Below are 15,432 nucleotides of genomic sequence, written 5' to 3'. Positions count from 1 at the left end.
GAAGCACAAGCCTCCATGTTCAATGTATGTGACTGCTAGTAAGTGCTGCCATCTACTGACTGTTTTACAAAAGAGCGCATAATGGACATGAAAAACTCAACATTTGTTGTTGTTCCTGTAAAATCACACCACAGTTTAGAAGAAACTAAACAGAAATAAAAAGAGTTGAACAAAACTTATCTTAAGCCGAGTACTTTCATCGATTAAATATGCAGTGCATGACCTTAAATAAATGAATCAAAAGCTTTAAATATTAACTGGCATATGCACGGAAAACAAAGCAAAAATGTGTAGTAGGCAAAGCTCACCAGTCTCGAACTCCAGCTGAGACTCCTGTCTGAACTGGCCCTGAGTGAAAGCGTAGCCATTTCTGGCTGCTCCATTCGGCAGCACGGTGGTCCAGTAGATGGGTGCAAACACAGACACCAGCACCCGCAGCAAGGGACCTACAACAAGACAGCATTAGCTCTGTGCCTCTGCTGCTCTGCTACACATCAACATGTGATTTGAACAAGATTGGGAATGCATCCCCAAGAATTCAACTCTTTCTAGTAAAATTCAGCGTGACCACTGTTTAATGAAGTGGTAACTGTTAGGTATGAGGCTGAGGTCAACAGCAACCAATGGTACACAATGGTACATGCCATCACTCACCCACAGTGGGAGGAATATTGTCAAGGCGTGCCTGCACAGTGCTGCTCCCCTCGTCATCATTGTCTGTAATGTTGGCCTCCAGGTAGGACACACCAAACTCTCTGTCATTGACCATTCCTATCAGGCTGCCTCTAGTCCTGCGTGGAACCTCACCTGGCAGCACCAAAATACGTTTAAATAAGCTACATTAACTGAAATTCATTAATATCAGGTTGTCCTAAACGCTCCCTGAAAGTGTTTAAAGTTACTGACATGGACTGGAAAGAAAGAGCATACTTCTGTGTTAGACACCACTCCTCATTTAATTATTACTTATTATTAATCTCTGGCTTTCTTCCATATTGCGTCTCTTGTCCTGTCTTCCTCCCTTCACCCCCAACTGGTCACAACAGATGACTGCCCCTCCTTGAGCCTGGTTGTGCCGGAGGTTTCTTCCTGTTAAAAGGGAGTTTTTCCTTCCCACTGTCACCAAGCGCTTGGTTTTCTCTGTATTATTTTTAGTTCTTATGGTACTGAGCTAACTTGAGGGGACTGCTGTTGTGATTTGGCAGTGTATATATAAAATTGAATTGAAGGGTTGAATAATGAAATATTTTGTAGTTATTGGCAACGGCCAAGATTGCAAATACTGAGATAATATATTTTAATTTTCAAATTTCCTCATGCATTACACAGACATATTTTTTTGGAGGCATCAAAATGAATCGAAATGAATAACAAAGCCACTGGTACCTGGACACAAGCCGACCTGACATTTTCTAGAGTCGATACTGGGGCCGCTGCATGATCGGCCTCCATTAGCTGGTTCTGGGTTGTTGCATAGTCTGATTCGCTCTTGGAAGCCTTGGCCACAGGTGCTACTGCATGGTCCCCACTCCTGCCAGCTAGAGTAGCCTCCATTGACTAAGAGAGGAAGAGAAGAAAAGAATTTTCAACAGTGGGTCCTCAGGAAGTTCATTTGCACAGGTTATGTTGTGCAAACTTGCTGTTGTGCAAAGGAAAGGAGCACTTGCAACACATGAAAGCAACAGACATGAATAAGTGAACACGGGGGGAAACTAACATTTTAAAGTCGTTCTTAAAAGTGGATTGGAGGCAGTTTGGGAAGTACATTATGGTACAAACTTGTTTGAATTTTTTATTTCATAACCCGTTAAATAAATCATATAGACAGAACTCACTCTGAACCTTGAGCGTAATGGTCCTCTCAGCTGTTCCAGCCTCACTTTCAGCCACACACTGATACTCCCCTTCATCTGCAGCCTGTAGATCAACCAGGTTTAGCTGATTATCGAATTATCTAAGGAACAGTTATCCTTTAATAGGACTACAAACCTTCCAGACAAACATATCTCTGAATTGGGTACAGTTTTACAGTTTAGGGAAATTACCATACAAGCAAACAAAATCTGACATTTTCAATGGGGCAGTTGACTTTATTCCATTGAATTGTTTGTCATAATTAATATTACAGGGACAGAGAGAGGAAATTTCATAATAAGAGCACTCTGCTGGAAGGACAGTCATCTGTCTGTGAGAAAGTCTCAGCTGCAGGCTGTGCAATTACAGCAGCAGTTAGAGACCATAATAAGGTTAGAGGCTACGGAAAGAGGGGCAGAGTCTGGGAACATACAGCATTCTGTTTGTTTCTTCCCTCTGAGCCTAATGCTGTTAGCCTCTCCGGCTGAACTGAATCTGATTTAGATGGGAGCAGGACACTACAGGACAGTCACACGCTGTTCCTCTACCCAAGGGTATTGTAGATGAAGCTCAGATGGGATGAATAAAGCGCCGCTGTTCTACTCAGATTGCGTGATGGAGCCTTCTTGCGCAAACTACATCGGAAAATGTTTCATGCCAGAGTGAGCTAGGCTTGACAGAACTTGTTTAGAAGCAGGATTACTGCTCAAAAGAACAGAAATAGGAGGAGAAAAGAAAATGTTATATTTACAGTGGTGCTGTAAATGACCAGAGATCCGTTGTGGAGGGTTTGCATTCGGAGGAAGCGAGGTAGCGGTTTTCCATTTCTGAGCCAGCGGAGGACAGGGCTGGGGTCTCCGTGGACGGGACAGTCAAGCACAGCAGAGCCACCCTGAATGACTGTCTGAGACGTGTGGGCTTCACCCTTCAACACCGGAGGCTCTGGAAACACATAGCATGTGTATTTTCAGATAGAATGTGTCATAATGTAAATATCTATAGAAAGTTCAGTGAGCGGGAATCCTCGAGGATAAATCTCACCTCTGATACGGACGAACGAGAGCGCTCTAATGGAACCCACGCTGTTTGCTGCTATGCACACGTAGGTCCCAGCATCACTCCGAGTCACATTCTCAATGATGATGGAGCTTCTGCCTGCCTCATCTACAGTGGCACCTGCAACAGTTTTGCAGTTTTACACCACAGTTTTATTTTAAATTAGGCTTCTTTTTTTTTAAACTGAATGCATTACACATAATAACAAATACAGTAATCTGTGTGGCAATTATGAGCTGTTTAACTGAAGAAAAAAAGGAAAACACTACCTGCATAGGGACTGTTGTTGACAGTCCAGGAGATAGTAGGAGAAGGCGTTCCCTGAGCATGGCACGATAAGGCAAGAGTCTGCCCTTTGTTTAGCATTGCATCGCCTGGCAGCTCCTTGAATGCAGGCCTCATATTGATGGTCAGTCGGATGTCTTGCCTCGCAGAGCCTGCTGCATTGGTGGCTACGCATGTAAACACACCAGCGTCTCCTGACTGTTGAAGGAAAGAAGCAGCAGCTGAGTGTTGCACATGGAACTACAGAGAGATGCAGTTCATAATAAAGTGCAGAGAAAGCATGACATAGAGGCTAACCTCAGCCCTCTCTATGATCAGCTCTCCTGACCGTAAGACGGTGAATTTGCCAGGGAGGTTGGGCACCACGCTGCCGTCCTTCTCCCATGACACTTTAGGCTCTGGTGAACCCTGAGCAGCGCAGGGCAGCAGAGCCTGAAATCCTTGGATAACTGACAGTTGCGTCTGTGTAGGAGCAATCACGGGTGGGACTGAAAAGAGACACCACTATTAACACAAACATGTTACGACACAGCGCAGCTTGTAAAGTGCTTCACTCACCTTGAATGAGCAGCCTCATATCATGGCTGGCTCTGCCGGCGGGGTTTTTAGCAGTACACGTGTAAAGACCCGCGTCGCTGCGCTGGGTAGAAATAATTGCCAGAGTTCCATTGGAGAAGACGCGCACATGAGCGCCATCAAGCACAGGCCTCCTCTCTTTGTGCCAGGTGACTTCAGGCAGAGGCTGCCCATCAGCTATGCACTCCAGGCTGACTGGCTGGCCTAGCACAGCCATGTACTCGACATGAGGCACGCTCAACACTGGTGGAACTGCGGAAACATAAGATGAGCAGATATTTATTTGCAAATTTCCTAAAATGTATGTAATGTTTCATAAGATTATGAAACATTACATAATGTTATTCCCATGGTGAGATAAAAAAATCGGCATTACCTTGAAGGACTAATTTTGTCCGGCCCACAGCTACACCAGCTTCATTCTTTGCCAGGCACTGATAGGTCCCTGCATCACCAAGCGTCACACGGGAAAACTTCAGAGCTCCGTTCGGGAGCACAGCCAGCCTGTGACCTAGACACACAGTCACATGAAAATTACTGGTCCACATGAGACAGGTCAAATTAAAGCCCACAGCATGATGACATTGCTGTCTTATCTGTAAAACGTTAAAACAAAACAAAGAAAAGATTCTTGTTGGAGTATGACTTAGTTGCTGTTAGATGTGTTGGATTCTAATATATGAAAACTGTGCATAATTACAGCAATGTTCATCTGTCTGTCTCTTCATAAATAAGGATTTGGCTCATATTTTTTGTACCGTTACCTGTTGCTATGGGAACTCCCTCTCTTTGCCAGGTGATGGATGGTCTGGGGAAGCCCTGAACCTCACAGAGGAGAAGAGTCCCGTGATTCAGCACTACTTGTACCTCTTCTGCCATTGGTCTGATCTCTGGCAGCTCTGTGTGTGGAAGACAGAACACAGTGTCATATGGTTTCATACATTTTAACATAAACATAATAAGATAACATATGTCCTTGGAGGCCTACCATGCACTGAGAGAGAGATGTGTTTGTGAGCCACTCCAGCTGGGTTTCTGGCTGAGCATGTATATTTGCCAGTATGACTGGGCAAAGCAGCAGTTATCTCCAACTCTCCTGCATTAAAGTGAGTACAAAGAACATGTGTTTACAGAGGACCGTGATGTATGAAAATGTAAGGAAACAGCAACTGGTGTGCTGCTTTACCAGTGGGAAGGATGCGGTAGCTTCCTCCTCTGGAGCTCAGTTTGGCTCCACCCTTCGTCCAGGTGACAGTGGGCATTGGGCGTCCTTGTATGTGACAAGGCAACACGACAGGAGACATTTTCACAGCTTTAACTGCCGTAACATCATCTTCAATAGATGGAGGGACTACGGGAGAGAACAGCAAATTTGTGGGCTGAATTATCTGAAACAGCATTCTACAGCCGGCTGATTTTCACAACACTTTAAATCAATACCTTGCAGGATGACCTCGATGACTCTGCGCTCCTCTCCAACATCATTGACTGCAGTGCACTCAAAATAACCTTCATCCTCATTGGCTGGGGACAAAAGAACCAGAGACCCTGAGGACAGTAACCTGAACAGATAAGCAGAACTGCATCAGCTTTGAAGTTTTTATAGCTGTACGAGTTGTACTGCATACCAATTGTGTATTTGAAGCGTACAGGCATAGCTTTGTCTATACCTGTATGCACCAGGCTGCTGGCTGATATCCAGGGGAGTGCCATTCCTCTTCCAGGATACTTTAGGAGAAGGTATACCTGCAGCCTCACAGCTAAGCAGGGCTCTGATACCAGTGGTTACTGTCACGTTGAATGGACCCGGACTGATTGAGGGACCCACTAAAAGGACACAGAAGACCTTCAGCTAAGCTGTTATAACAATAAAAAATTGTGCTAAAAACTGAATCTGCTGGCATCCCCAAAATCTTCATAAGCTAAGTACTGCTTATACTGTCTTTACCAAACACACGAAGATCCACTCCTCGGTGATCTGAGCCAGCCTGGTTGGACGCGGTGCAGTAGTAGCGACCAGCGTTATTCAGCTGAGCTGCATGTACGCGCAACGAGCCCTCGGATAATATGGTGTATCTGAAATGCACGAAAGATGAATGAGTTGGGGATACACCGCGTCTGTGTTCGACAGATACAGTCGAGTGTGACGTATACAATTACAGACACCTGTGAGAAATCTCAGGACGTACTTATTGTTATCTTGACGCACGGGGAAGCCGTCTTTCCTCCACATGACCACAGGTGAGGAGTCGCCTTTGACTTCACAGGGTAAAACTGCATCCTGGCCAATATGTACAGTCACCACTGAGCTGCTCTCCTTTATTACAGGTGGTACTGGAAGTAAAGAGACAGAATCTTGTTGTGTTTAGCATATAAAACTCTTTTTTTCTCCCCAGACATGAATGTTGAACGACACACCAAACACTTATTTCCCTTAAAACCACCCTAAACGCACAAACAGTGGTTTCCCTTGAAACTTGCTTGAGTAGGTGGCTCTTTTTAAGCCTCTCTTCAAATGATGATGTTACATGTTACCACATGTTACTTCTAATTCTTTACTTAGCCTCCTAAATAAACTTCTTGAACTTTGCTCCAGCTACCCACCTACAGTCAACCTTTAATGGCAGCATTAAAAGTTGAAATACGACAGGGGAATTTCTCTTTCATCTCTATTAGTCCTCACACATATAAATATTTAGGAATCTGGATCACATGCAAGTACAAAGTTACTTACCACCTTTCTAAATTAATACAACACAGAGATTTGATTGGTTTCTCACAAAGTGATTGCACATGTCGCCCAAACTTTGTGCAAACAGTTGCAGTCTGTTGCAGACAGGTTGCCAACAGTCTGACTGAGTCTTTGTTAATGAGCAAAACTCAAGGGGACTCAACTCAACGGACTGCCAGTTGGTTGTATTTTAGTTTTATTCCTATACAGCAGGAATGCTGCTGAGGTCAAATATGTCATCTTTATCCCAGAGTTATCCCAGTTGATGTATTATCAGCTATAATAGTAAATATAACAGTATAGTAGAATAAAATAGAATAATAGTAGACTAACTCCATCTTATAGAAACATTTATGGCAGGTTTCAGTAGCAGTGTTGGTATATTTGACAACCTCATTATCCAGCAGGAAAAATGACTTGAGATAACTTTATCTTATTGGATAAAAAGTGTAACTTTGATAACATGATTAGCAGATGAAAAAGGGGATAAATCACAATATATGTGCAATATTCAGCACTCAGCACATCACACTAGTATTGCATTGTGAAGAACTGTGATAATATCATACTGTGGGGTGTCTGATCATTTCCACCTCGAACAATTAATTAGGCTTCTGTTCTATTGTACTGCAGAGCCTCAGCTACAACTAGCTACTCTTTGCATGTATCTATGACCTTCTTATGTAAGTTCAAAATAAGTCATGACAATGTATTAAAGTGACAGCTCTTTTAGCTCTTTTAAACATTTGTTTGTTTTTTCTAACAGGCATTTCAGAAACTAGTGGCTCCGTGGTGTAGTGGTTAACACATTTGCCTTACATGTAGGTCCCCGGTTTGACACCAGGAGGCGACAGAAACCCAGCCTCAGGGGCTCACGAGGTATCGTACTTGCATTTGTCTTATTCCAAGACTGGATCAATTAGAGCAGGGGTCCCCAATCCCAGTCCACAAGGGCCGTTGTCCCTGCAGGTTTTAGATCTCACCCTGGGTCAACACACCTGAATCACATGATTAGTTCAATACCAGGCCTCTGAAGAACTTCAAGACATGTTGAGAAGGTAATGTATCCATTTAAATCAGCTGTGATGGATCAAGGACACATCTAAAACCTGCAGGGACACCAGCCCTCGTGGACTGGGATTGGGGACCCCTGAATTAGAGGGTTACACCACAAAGGTCATCCACTGTTTGGGTTTTTTTTCCATCTGTGGCAAGTCAAAGCATCCAGATGTATTCACTGTGGCAACCCCTTGATAAATAGCAGCTCAGTGTGCCATTCATTCATAGCTCACTAACACTTTTACTGCAAAACATTTTTAGAAGGAGCTCCATTGTCTGCAGTGTTTGGCATGACTCCAAAGAATGGAGTATACTTTGGTCTTTCACTCTCTCCTTGATAACTTGGACTGGTTACTAACTGCAGTAACTGGCAACTTGCTGAGTTAAATATTTGGTTGTCATGTGTTTATGTCTACGGTTCAAAAGTTCAACAGTTTAAAAACAAGATATGACAAGTATGCTTACAGAGAATTTCCACAGTGAAGAAGAGACTGCTGCTTCCAGCTATGTTGGTAACCACACAGCTATACTGGCCGCTATCCTCAGACCTGACTTCCTGTATCTCCAGGTACTGACCCCCTGCCAGCTGCTGGATACGACCACCCAGCTGATACAACAGAAGGAAAGGAAAGATAGAATACGCAAGTCAAAGAGGAGATCAATACTTTTAATAGTGGATGACTTATTTGAGTTCACATTCTGCACCTGCAGTTTGGTTTCACCCTTGTACCACTCTATGTGTGGAGGAGGGTCGCTGTCAGCCAGGCACTCCAGAGTGAGGTGACCGTTAACCGGCACTGTCAATGTCCTCACATCACCGGAGCCAAGGAGCGTTGGTGGTACTGCAACACAACCACTGACCATTAAGATTTATGTGATCCACAATAACAGCAACAAAAGGAAAGTAAAAGAAAAAAAAGTGCTGTGAGCCTGAAGTGCTCCTTCAGGAAGAGCTTGGTAAAGTTATGAGGCCGTGTGGAACAGATGAAGTCAGAATGTAGATCGGGGACAGGTATAAAAAGCATGTGTTTTCACTTAAAAAAAGACATTACTAAAAAAAGTGCTATAAAAATGTGTGCCACACAGTTTTGAATCTTCTAGAAGAGTCTTAATTATAGGAATGGGGAAAAGAAACACCATGAATTTGGGAAAACACTGATCTAAGCAGTCTCGCAGGTCTTAACTGCATTGTGTATGATTATATTTATAGAAGCATCATTTTACTCAAATATTAACAAGTGGAATAAATGGTGAGTAGTGCACACTCATAAATTAAAGTCAGGCCATCAATAAAAACCCAAGAAAATGCACCCTGCGCTGCATGCATGTCATATTGCGTGCAAAACAGCGAGACCGATATACAAGCAGCGCAAGTCTGTTTTTCACTTGTGTAAAAATCCAGACTTTTATTCCTGATCGCACACAGAGCTTTATTCATGCAGTACCAGGTGCAAAGAGAGGAGGAAGTTAAGGGAAAAGGGGGGCATGACATATTTCTTCCATGCTGAATAATATCCAAGAACAGCTTGTGTCACCTTGGACCCGGACCCAGTGGTTTTTTCCATCCTCTCCGGCTAGGCTGCTGGCCAAGCAGGTGTACAGACCTGCATCCTCGACCTTTAAAGAGACAATATCAATCAGCTTGAGTGGTTCTTGCATGACAATGCTTTATTTGAAAATTTACACTCAACTAAAGTGACGACTAAGGTTTAAAAAGAGTGGGTATGTTTTTCTGTTTGTTTTTTAACAGGAGTGATTGCTTAGAAAAAGTCTTAGCGACATACATTGTCTTAAATAAAGTTTTACACCTTAAATTGCCAATCTCAGGAGAACATGTGCTCGCACAGTCAGTAATTTATACCTGAACTTTGCTAATCCTGATAAAGTTTCCGTCCTGCTGAACGATATCAGATCTCTCCACAGGCCGACCATCCTTGAGCCAGCTGAGGGTAGGAGGTGGGACTCCCACAGCAGAGCACTCCAGCTCAAGTGGACTGTTAACTGCTATGGTCAGCTCTTCTGGTGAGTCGGAGCTGACTATCTTTGGAGGCTCTGCATTAGAAAGCAAAATGTGTTAGCTTATGTTCTTTTTCTTTATTGCAGATATAAATAAATAAAAAGAGGGTGATCGTACCAAGCACGGTGAGGTTGAAGCTCTTGGTACTGCTTCCAGCCTGGTTACTAGCCACGCAGCTGTAAAAGCCCGCATCTGAGGGGGCCACGTCAGGAAGCTGCAGTCTTGTCTCCTGTCCATCCAGCAGCAGGTTGCGGTGAAGGGACAGCGGCTGTCCATCTTTCATCCACGTTAGCGTCGGAGGGGGGACGCCACGTGCTTCACAGGATAAAGTCACCAAGGATCCCTGGATTACTGAAACTGGCTCCACCGGTTCGACGTGATTCACACCGGGGGGCACTGCAGACCATAAACACAGAGTGTGAAACCCCACCGACCCAGCATGTTCTGTTTTCATGTTATCTACTGTTGGGATTGTACCTTGGACTTGGACATTATAGCTGAGCTCTGCAAGACCAGCTTGACTGCGTGCCACACACGTGTAAACTCCAGAATCAGACAGCTGCACAGGAGAAATCCTTTTTTTTTTTAATGAAGAAAGAGAACATTTAGAATGACCTCATCCACCAACCTGTAATCTTTTTACAACACAGTCTGTAATCATCTTAACTGACCTCAGCAAAGAGTCACCGGAGAGGAGGCGAGCGCGGTGACTGAGGAGCAGCGGATGCCCATTCTTCAGCCAGCTGATCTGAGGCGGGGGGTTTCCTGCTGCCTGACACTCTAGCGTCACAGCGCTGTCCTGCGTGACCTGCACCTCTTTGGGGATGGTGGTCTCACCAGAAATAGATGGCGGTACTGCCACAGATGAAATAGACTGTGAAGAAATCGCTCAGAAACTTAACGCAGATAAACAAAGCTAAGGGGTGAAAAACCAACCTAGAGTAAAGACGGTGTAGATTTTGCTCTCCTGGCCGGCCGAATTCACAGCCAGGCAGGTGTACGTCCCAGAATCCTCAGGACTCAGGCGCAGCAAAGTCAGTGTGCTGCCATCAGATGTCACGCTGCCAGAGAACAAGCACGCTTTGTTTTCACATCCATTTTTCTCTATTATTTGTCCACATCTGAACCTCGGTGTAATTCTTTCATTATCACCCACATCCCACAGTTTTCTCACAGTCACATGCAGATACATAAACACAGTCGCTTACTGTCTGATGACCACATAAGCTGGCGAACAGCTGTGAAGCAGCTGCTTTTACAGTTTTTCATGATCTAACTGGGCAAGACACTATAAACCATTTGTTCGTCGTGCACATCATTCTCTGTGTTTCTGATTAACGGTGACACTTTCCCAAACCCTTAATGAAGGCTGTTCATCGATTCAAATATTTACCATTGTTATGATTACTTCACACTTGACAGAGCGGGGCCTGAGAATGACTTACGCAATGTGACGGGCATCCGATCCCTCCAGAGTCACTCCATCTTTCAGCCAGCTGAGGCGAGGTGTGGGGATTCCATTTGCTCTGCACTCCAGGGTCAGCTCCTCTCCTCTGGGTGCACTCACTTCAGATGGGAGGTCAGAGTCCAGGATGGTTGGGGAGACTGAGTAGGGCAGAGATTACTGTTAAACACCTTTTGAAATCATTTCTCTCATAACACATGCTTTAAGAAACCTCGTTACCCTGCACGGTGACTGTGTACTCTTTTCGTGTTTCTCCCTCGCTGTTCTTGGCCACACACATGTATGTTCCGGCATGAGACAGGCTGAGAGGCCCCAGCTCCAGCCTGGTGCCTCGAACAGACCACTGCCACTGCAGGCTGCTTTCTGGAAACCACACAGATCCACTTAATCTAGCTGTGACACCCTTTGGCAAGTCTGCATTTCTCCACATTTCCATGTCACTCCCTCCCACTTACCAATAGGAGTTCCATCTTTAAGCCAAGAGATGCTGGGAACGGGTACGCCTGTGGCCTCACACAGCAGAGCCACGTGGGAGCCCAGGCTATAATTTAGAGACTCTCGAAGAGGTCCATCCAGGACAGGTGGAACTGTCAATATATATTTATGAGAATTTAGTCCATTAAAGACATTTGTCTATAGCGATTTTGTTCCAAAATGCTACAGAGTGATTTTTACCATGAACCGTCAGCCTAAAGGTTCTGTCCGCCTGTCCAGCCACATTGGACACTTTGCAAGTGTACGTGCCACTATCTCCCATCTAGTAACCACAAAGGAAAAAATTGTGAGTTGTGTTTTCTTTACAAGTTATAATCCAAAGGGATTCATGATTTTTTTTTTTTTTTTTGGAACACCGGCTTCAAATGCTTTCAGATGGGTGATCTCAGCTCCAGCCTGTTAGAATTAGTCAGAATTATCTCAGGGGTTTTAAATGCACCAGATAAAGGAACAGTGAGTGCAGTGAAAATATGTATACATTACACATCAGCACGCTGTTGAAAACCCCTTAAAATCCTTTTTTATGTTTTGTTTGCAGTCATAAAAAATGTCTGATGAGTCTGACCTGGACTCCTATTATCTCCAGCTGGTACTGATCCATCTTTAGTCCGTTCCCTGCAGCCAACTGGAGCCCATTCTTGTACCACGTGACTTCAGGCTCGGGGAAGCCGTGGGCTTCGCATCGCAAGGTGACTGAGGAGCCAACCTGAGGGGTCACTGAGTCTGACTCAGCATCGTGCCGGGGCTTCAGGGTGGGCACGACTGTTGGTTTGCACATTTAGAGAGGACATGATCTCAGTTTGATTCATTCAGAATTCGAATGAGTCACTCCTGAACTCTTCTCAGTCACAGCTGGCTTGAGATAAACAGATTTTTTTTGCCAGGCAGTGTTTTGGGATTTGATCATCTGTATATGTGGCTGAATTGTGCAGATGGGTCACAGTGTGTTTGCTCACCATAAACACTGAGGAGAATACTCTTCTGGTCCTGCCCTGCTGAGTTGGTGGCTGTGCAAACATATTGCCCTGCATCTTCTAGTCTGGCCCGGGGCAACTGTAGCATCTGGCCACCTATTACATATATATAGGCAATATATCAAATAATGATATGAAATATCAGTGCAAGAATTAGATTCTACCCAATATAATGCTTCTGATTGAAGGATTTGGGTATTGAAGATGGCCCAGAGGCTAACCTGGCAGAATGTGAATGCTGGTGCTGAAATGGAGGACTTGTCCATCTTTGGTCCAGGTAATCTCTGGAGGAGGGTATGCTTGGACGTCACACAGCAAAGACACCATGTGGCCCTCAGTCACACTAACCTCCTCCTCTTTAGGGCCTGTTATTCTAGGAGGGACTGCAAAAAGAGAAGAGAGTTGCATATCACAGTAAAGACTTTTTTGGGGTTTTTTTTGGGGGGGGGGGGGGGGTTTACCTTGCACTGTCAGACTGAAGAGCTTCTCAATTGTTCCGACCTTGTTCTCCGCTACACACGAATACCCAGCCATGTCTGAAACCTGGACACTGAGAAGCTGTAAGTTAGGACACAAGCGTTATTCTTCACTATAGAACGTTACGGTTGGATCTGTCTATTTGCTGGCAACGGTGCACAAAGGTCAGAGATAACTAACTTGAAGCTGAGTCCCATCCTCACTGATGTGGTGCTGTGAGTCCATGTGCACCGGCTGCCCTTCTCTCAGCCAGGAGATGACTGGAGCTGGATGTCCAATCACGTCACAGTGTAGAACCACGGTGCTGTTAACCACTGCTCCTATCTCCTCCATAAACTCCTTTGATGCTCCAGTAATAACAGGAGGGACTATGGAAGTTAAACACAACTGAAATTATTAAGTTACATCTCTATAATCACAGATTTTATTATGCAAACATTTTAATTACATCTAACTTAGGTATATGTACTCACTTACCTAGAATCTCCAGATCAAAGTGCATGCGATCCTCCCCTGCCTCATTAACAGCCTGACACGTATACCTTCCAGCATCCTCCTTCTGCACTCGGGCAATTTGTAGCACTTGTCCCCCTGTCATACATTAAAAATGACTCCTCAGTTACATATAACAACTGCACTAGTGGTTTTACATGAGGTTTTACAGAGTTTTCCCTGACCTGGAAGAAGCACCACTCCATCTGCAGAGGTTAACTTTTTGCCGTCTTTATACCAGCTGAGCTTGGGAGGGGGAATGGCATTGCTCTCACAGGACAGGCTGATTTGATGGCCTAGCACAACTTCCCGCTTCTCCACCACGTTCTCATCATTAAGGTCGTCTTCGTGTCCCAAACCCCAGGATGCTTCCCTGTTATTCACCCGGTGGAAAATCGGAGGGACTAAAGAGACAGCGGCACATTAGAGCCAGATTGCTTTCTATACAAAGGTTTTAAAATGAAGTGTTTTTCTAGCTGCTATACACTGAATTAACCGAACACACCTTGAATAGTTACACGAAAGTGTCTCTTGTCCTCTCCTGCAGAGTTGGTGACCACACAGGTGTACTGACCCTCATGGGACAGCATGGCATTCTCTATGTGAAGGAAGTGGCCGCTCTCTTTAATGCCAGCATGGATGTTTCCAGTCAGCAGCTAAAACACAAAGAAAATACACAGTTAATGTGAAGTATTGCTCGCAGGAATCTGTGGGTTGATGAATAAATAAAACAGACTGTCTCTGATACTTTGTTCAAAAGTGCTCTTTAAGCTCGATGGAGCCTCCTTAAGATTTGTTGCCTCTTTGAACTACTGTGTCAAGAAAATATTTAGCAGATCTTTAAATGTGGCTTTAAAACACCCAAGACATACAGAGCTTCCACCCACACTCAGAAAGAAAATCATATTTTACATCATCTTTAATCCAATTCCTGCTTCTCATATTGTAGGCCCTGCAGAATATTCATACACGTGCACTTGCATTCTGAACAGAATAAAGGACACAGTACATCAAAACACAGTAGGTCACGAAAAAAACAAAAAAAGAAATCGCACAGTGTTTTATGTCTTGAGGTTTAATCACTGGATTCTTCCTCTATGTCTATAATTAACTGGCTTACTCATCACACTAAATAAGGCGAGTGGAGGTGGGTTGTGCAAGAGGGTTGCTGTAATTCATACCAGTTGCCAATAGAGGCTGGCAGAGGTTAGAACTTGTTCCATTGAAAACACATTTTGATTTTAGGAAGCATAGCTTTTAACGGTGACACACACGGACCTGTCCGTCTTTGAACCACTGGACTTTGGGCTCGGGGAAACCTTTGGCGAGGCAGGACAGAGTTAAGCTCCCGTTGATCCGCACTTTCTGTTCCTGACCACCAAACGTTAGGGAGGTAGAGTCTCCTTCTATCTGCGGTGGGACTAAAGAGATGAAAACATTAAAAATCAAATCCCTCTTTTATTTTTCACCTTGTTAGAGATGCACATGTCTCTTACCCAGAACACTGAGTGAATAGTGCTTGATGGCAGTGCCAGCTGGATTTGTAGCCCTGCAAGTGTAGAGGCCGCTGCTGTCTCCCTGTGCCGAACCCAGCCGCAGGGCCAGCCCACCGCGGGTGTATGTCAGCTGGGGAGTGGATACGATGGGGTGATTGTCCTTGAGCCAGGTGATGCTGGGTGTGGGGAAGCCCTCGACGTTGCAGGGGAGGATTGCAGGGAAACCCAGCACCACTGACACCTCTGATGTCTCAGTAGTCCCCTTAATAGTGGGAGGGGCTGGAGTAAAAAACAGAGAACACGTTTATTTTTAACAGCCAAATCATTTTTTACTGGCACACAGTACAGAATAACCAGAGCAACAGGCGAATGCTTTGCTTTTGTGTAGGAAACCTTCTAAAAAAGAAATGCAGCGTGTGGTACTCTATTACTGCACCTGACAGAGAAATGTCCCC

At 44.6% G+C, this 15,432-nt stretch overlaps 1 protein-coding gene across 1 annotated transcript in view; it reads right to left on the bottom strand.

The window, feature by feature from the left end:
- Positions 1-15,432, bottom strand: part of hmcn2 (hemicentin 2) — a 46,341-nt gene that overhangs the window by 6,947 nt on the left and 23,962 nt on the right. Inside the window, exons 31-69 of the mRNA XM_085425098.1 lie at positions 14,978-15,256; positions 14,760-14,902; positions 13,987-14,137; positions 13,667-13,885; positions 13,467-13,580; positions 13,170-13,357; positions 12,974-13,070; positions 12,734-12,895; positions 12,495-12,608; positions 12,104-12,300; positions 11,719-11,800; positions 11,499-11,630; positions 11,263-11,406; positions 11,024-11,183; positions 10,515-10,639; positions 10,250-10,433; positions 10,056-10,153; positions 9,696-9,974; positions 9,423-9,613; positions 9,097-9,178; positions 8,267-8,403; positions 8,027-8,168; positions 5,961-6,105; positions 5,720-5,847; positions 5,442-5,598; positions 5,212-5,333; positions 4,958-5,122; positions 4,760-4,867; positions 4,536-4,670; positions 4,148-4,282; positions 3,754-4,023; positions 3,493-3,683; positions 3,180-3,393; positions 2,896-3,030; positions 2,606-2,796; positions 1,836-1,917; positions 1,387-1,557; positions 655-807; positions 309-446 (exon numbers count right to left, since the gene is read on the bottom strand). Coding sequence (XP_085281224.1) covers positions 309-446; positions 655-807; positions 1,387-1,557; positions 1,836-1,917; positions 2,606-2,796; positions 2,896-3,030; positions 3,180-3,393; positions 3,493-3,683; positions 3,754-4,023; positions 4,148-4,282; positions 4,536-4,670; positions 4,760-4,867; positions 4,958-5,122; positions 5,212-5,333; positions 5,442-5,598; positions 5,720-5,847; positions 5,961-6,105; positions 8,027-8,168; positions 8,267-8,403; positions 9,097-9,178; positions 9,423-9,613; positions 9,696-9,974; positions 10,056-10,153; positions 10,250-10,433; positions 10,515-10,639; positions 11,024-11,183; positions 11,263-11,406; positions 11,499-11,630; positions 11,719-11,800; positions 12,104-12,300; positions 12,495-12,608; positions 12,734-12,895; positions 12,974-13,070; positions 13,170-13,357; positions 13,467-13,580; positions 13,667-13,885; positions 13,987-14,137; positions 14,760-14,902; positions 14,978-15,256 — 6,060 coding nt within the window. The remainder of the gene's footprint in view (positions 1-308; positions 447-654; positions 808-1,386; positions 1,558-1,835; positions 1,918-2,605; positions 2,797-2,895; positions 3,031-3,179; positions 3,394-3,492; positions 3,684-3,753; positions 4,024-4,147; positions 4,283-4,535; positions 4,671-4,759; positions 4,868-4,957; positions 5,123-5,211; positions 5,334-5,441; positions 5,599-5,719; positions 5,848-5,960; positions 6,106-8,026; positions 8,169-8,266; positions 8,404-9,096; positions 9,179-9,422; positions 9,614-9,695; positions 9,975-10,055; positions 10,154-10,249; positions 10,434-10,514; positions 10,640-11,023; positions 11,184-11,262; positions 11,407-11,498; positions 11,631-11,718; positions 11,801-12,103; positions 12,301-12,494; positions 12,609-12,733; positions 12,896-12,973; positions 13,071-13,169; positions 13,358-13,466; positions 13,581-13,666; positions 13,886-13,986; positions 14,138-14,759; positions 14,903-14,977; positions 15,257-15,432) is intronic.

The sequence above is a fragment of the Rhamphochromis longiceps genome, linkage group LG12, assembly GCF_057381845.1.
Source record: "Rhamphochromis longiceps isolate RC_006_pf linkage group LG12, R_longiceps_female_GT1.1, whole genome shotgun sequence".
NCBI lineage: Eukaryota > Metazoa > Chordata > Actinopteri > Cichliformes > Cichlidae > Rhamphochromis > Rhamphochromis longiceps.
The sequence above is the reverse complement of the archived record's forward strand: the minus strand, read 5'-3'. Positions and strand labels throughout refer to the sequence as shown.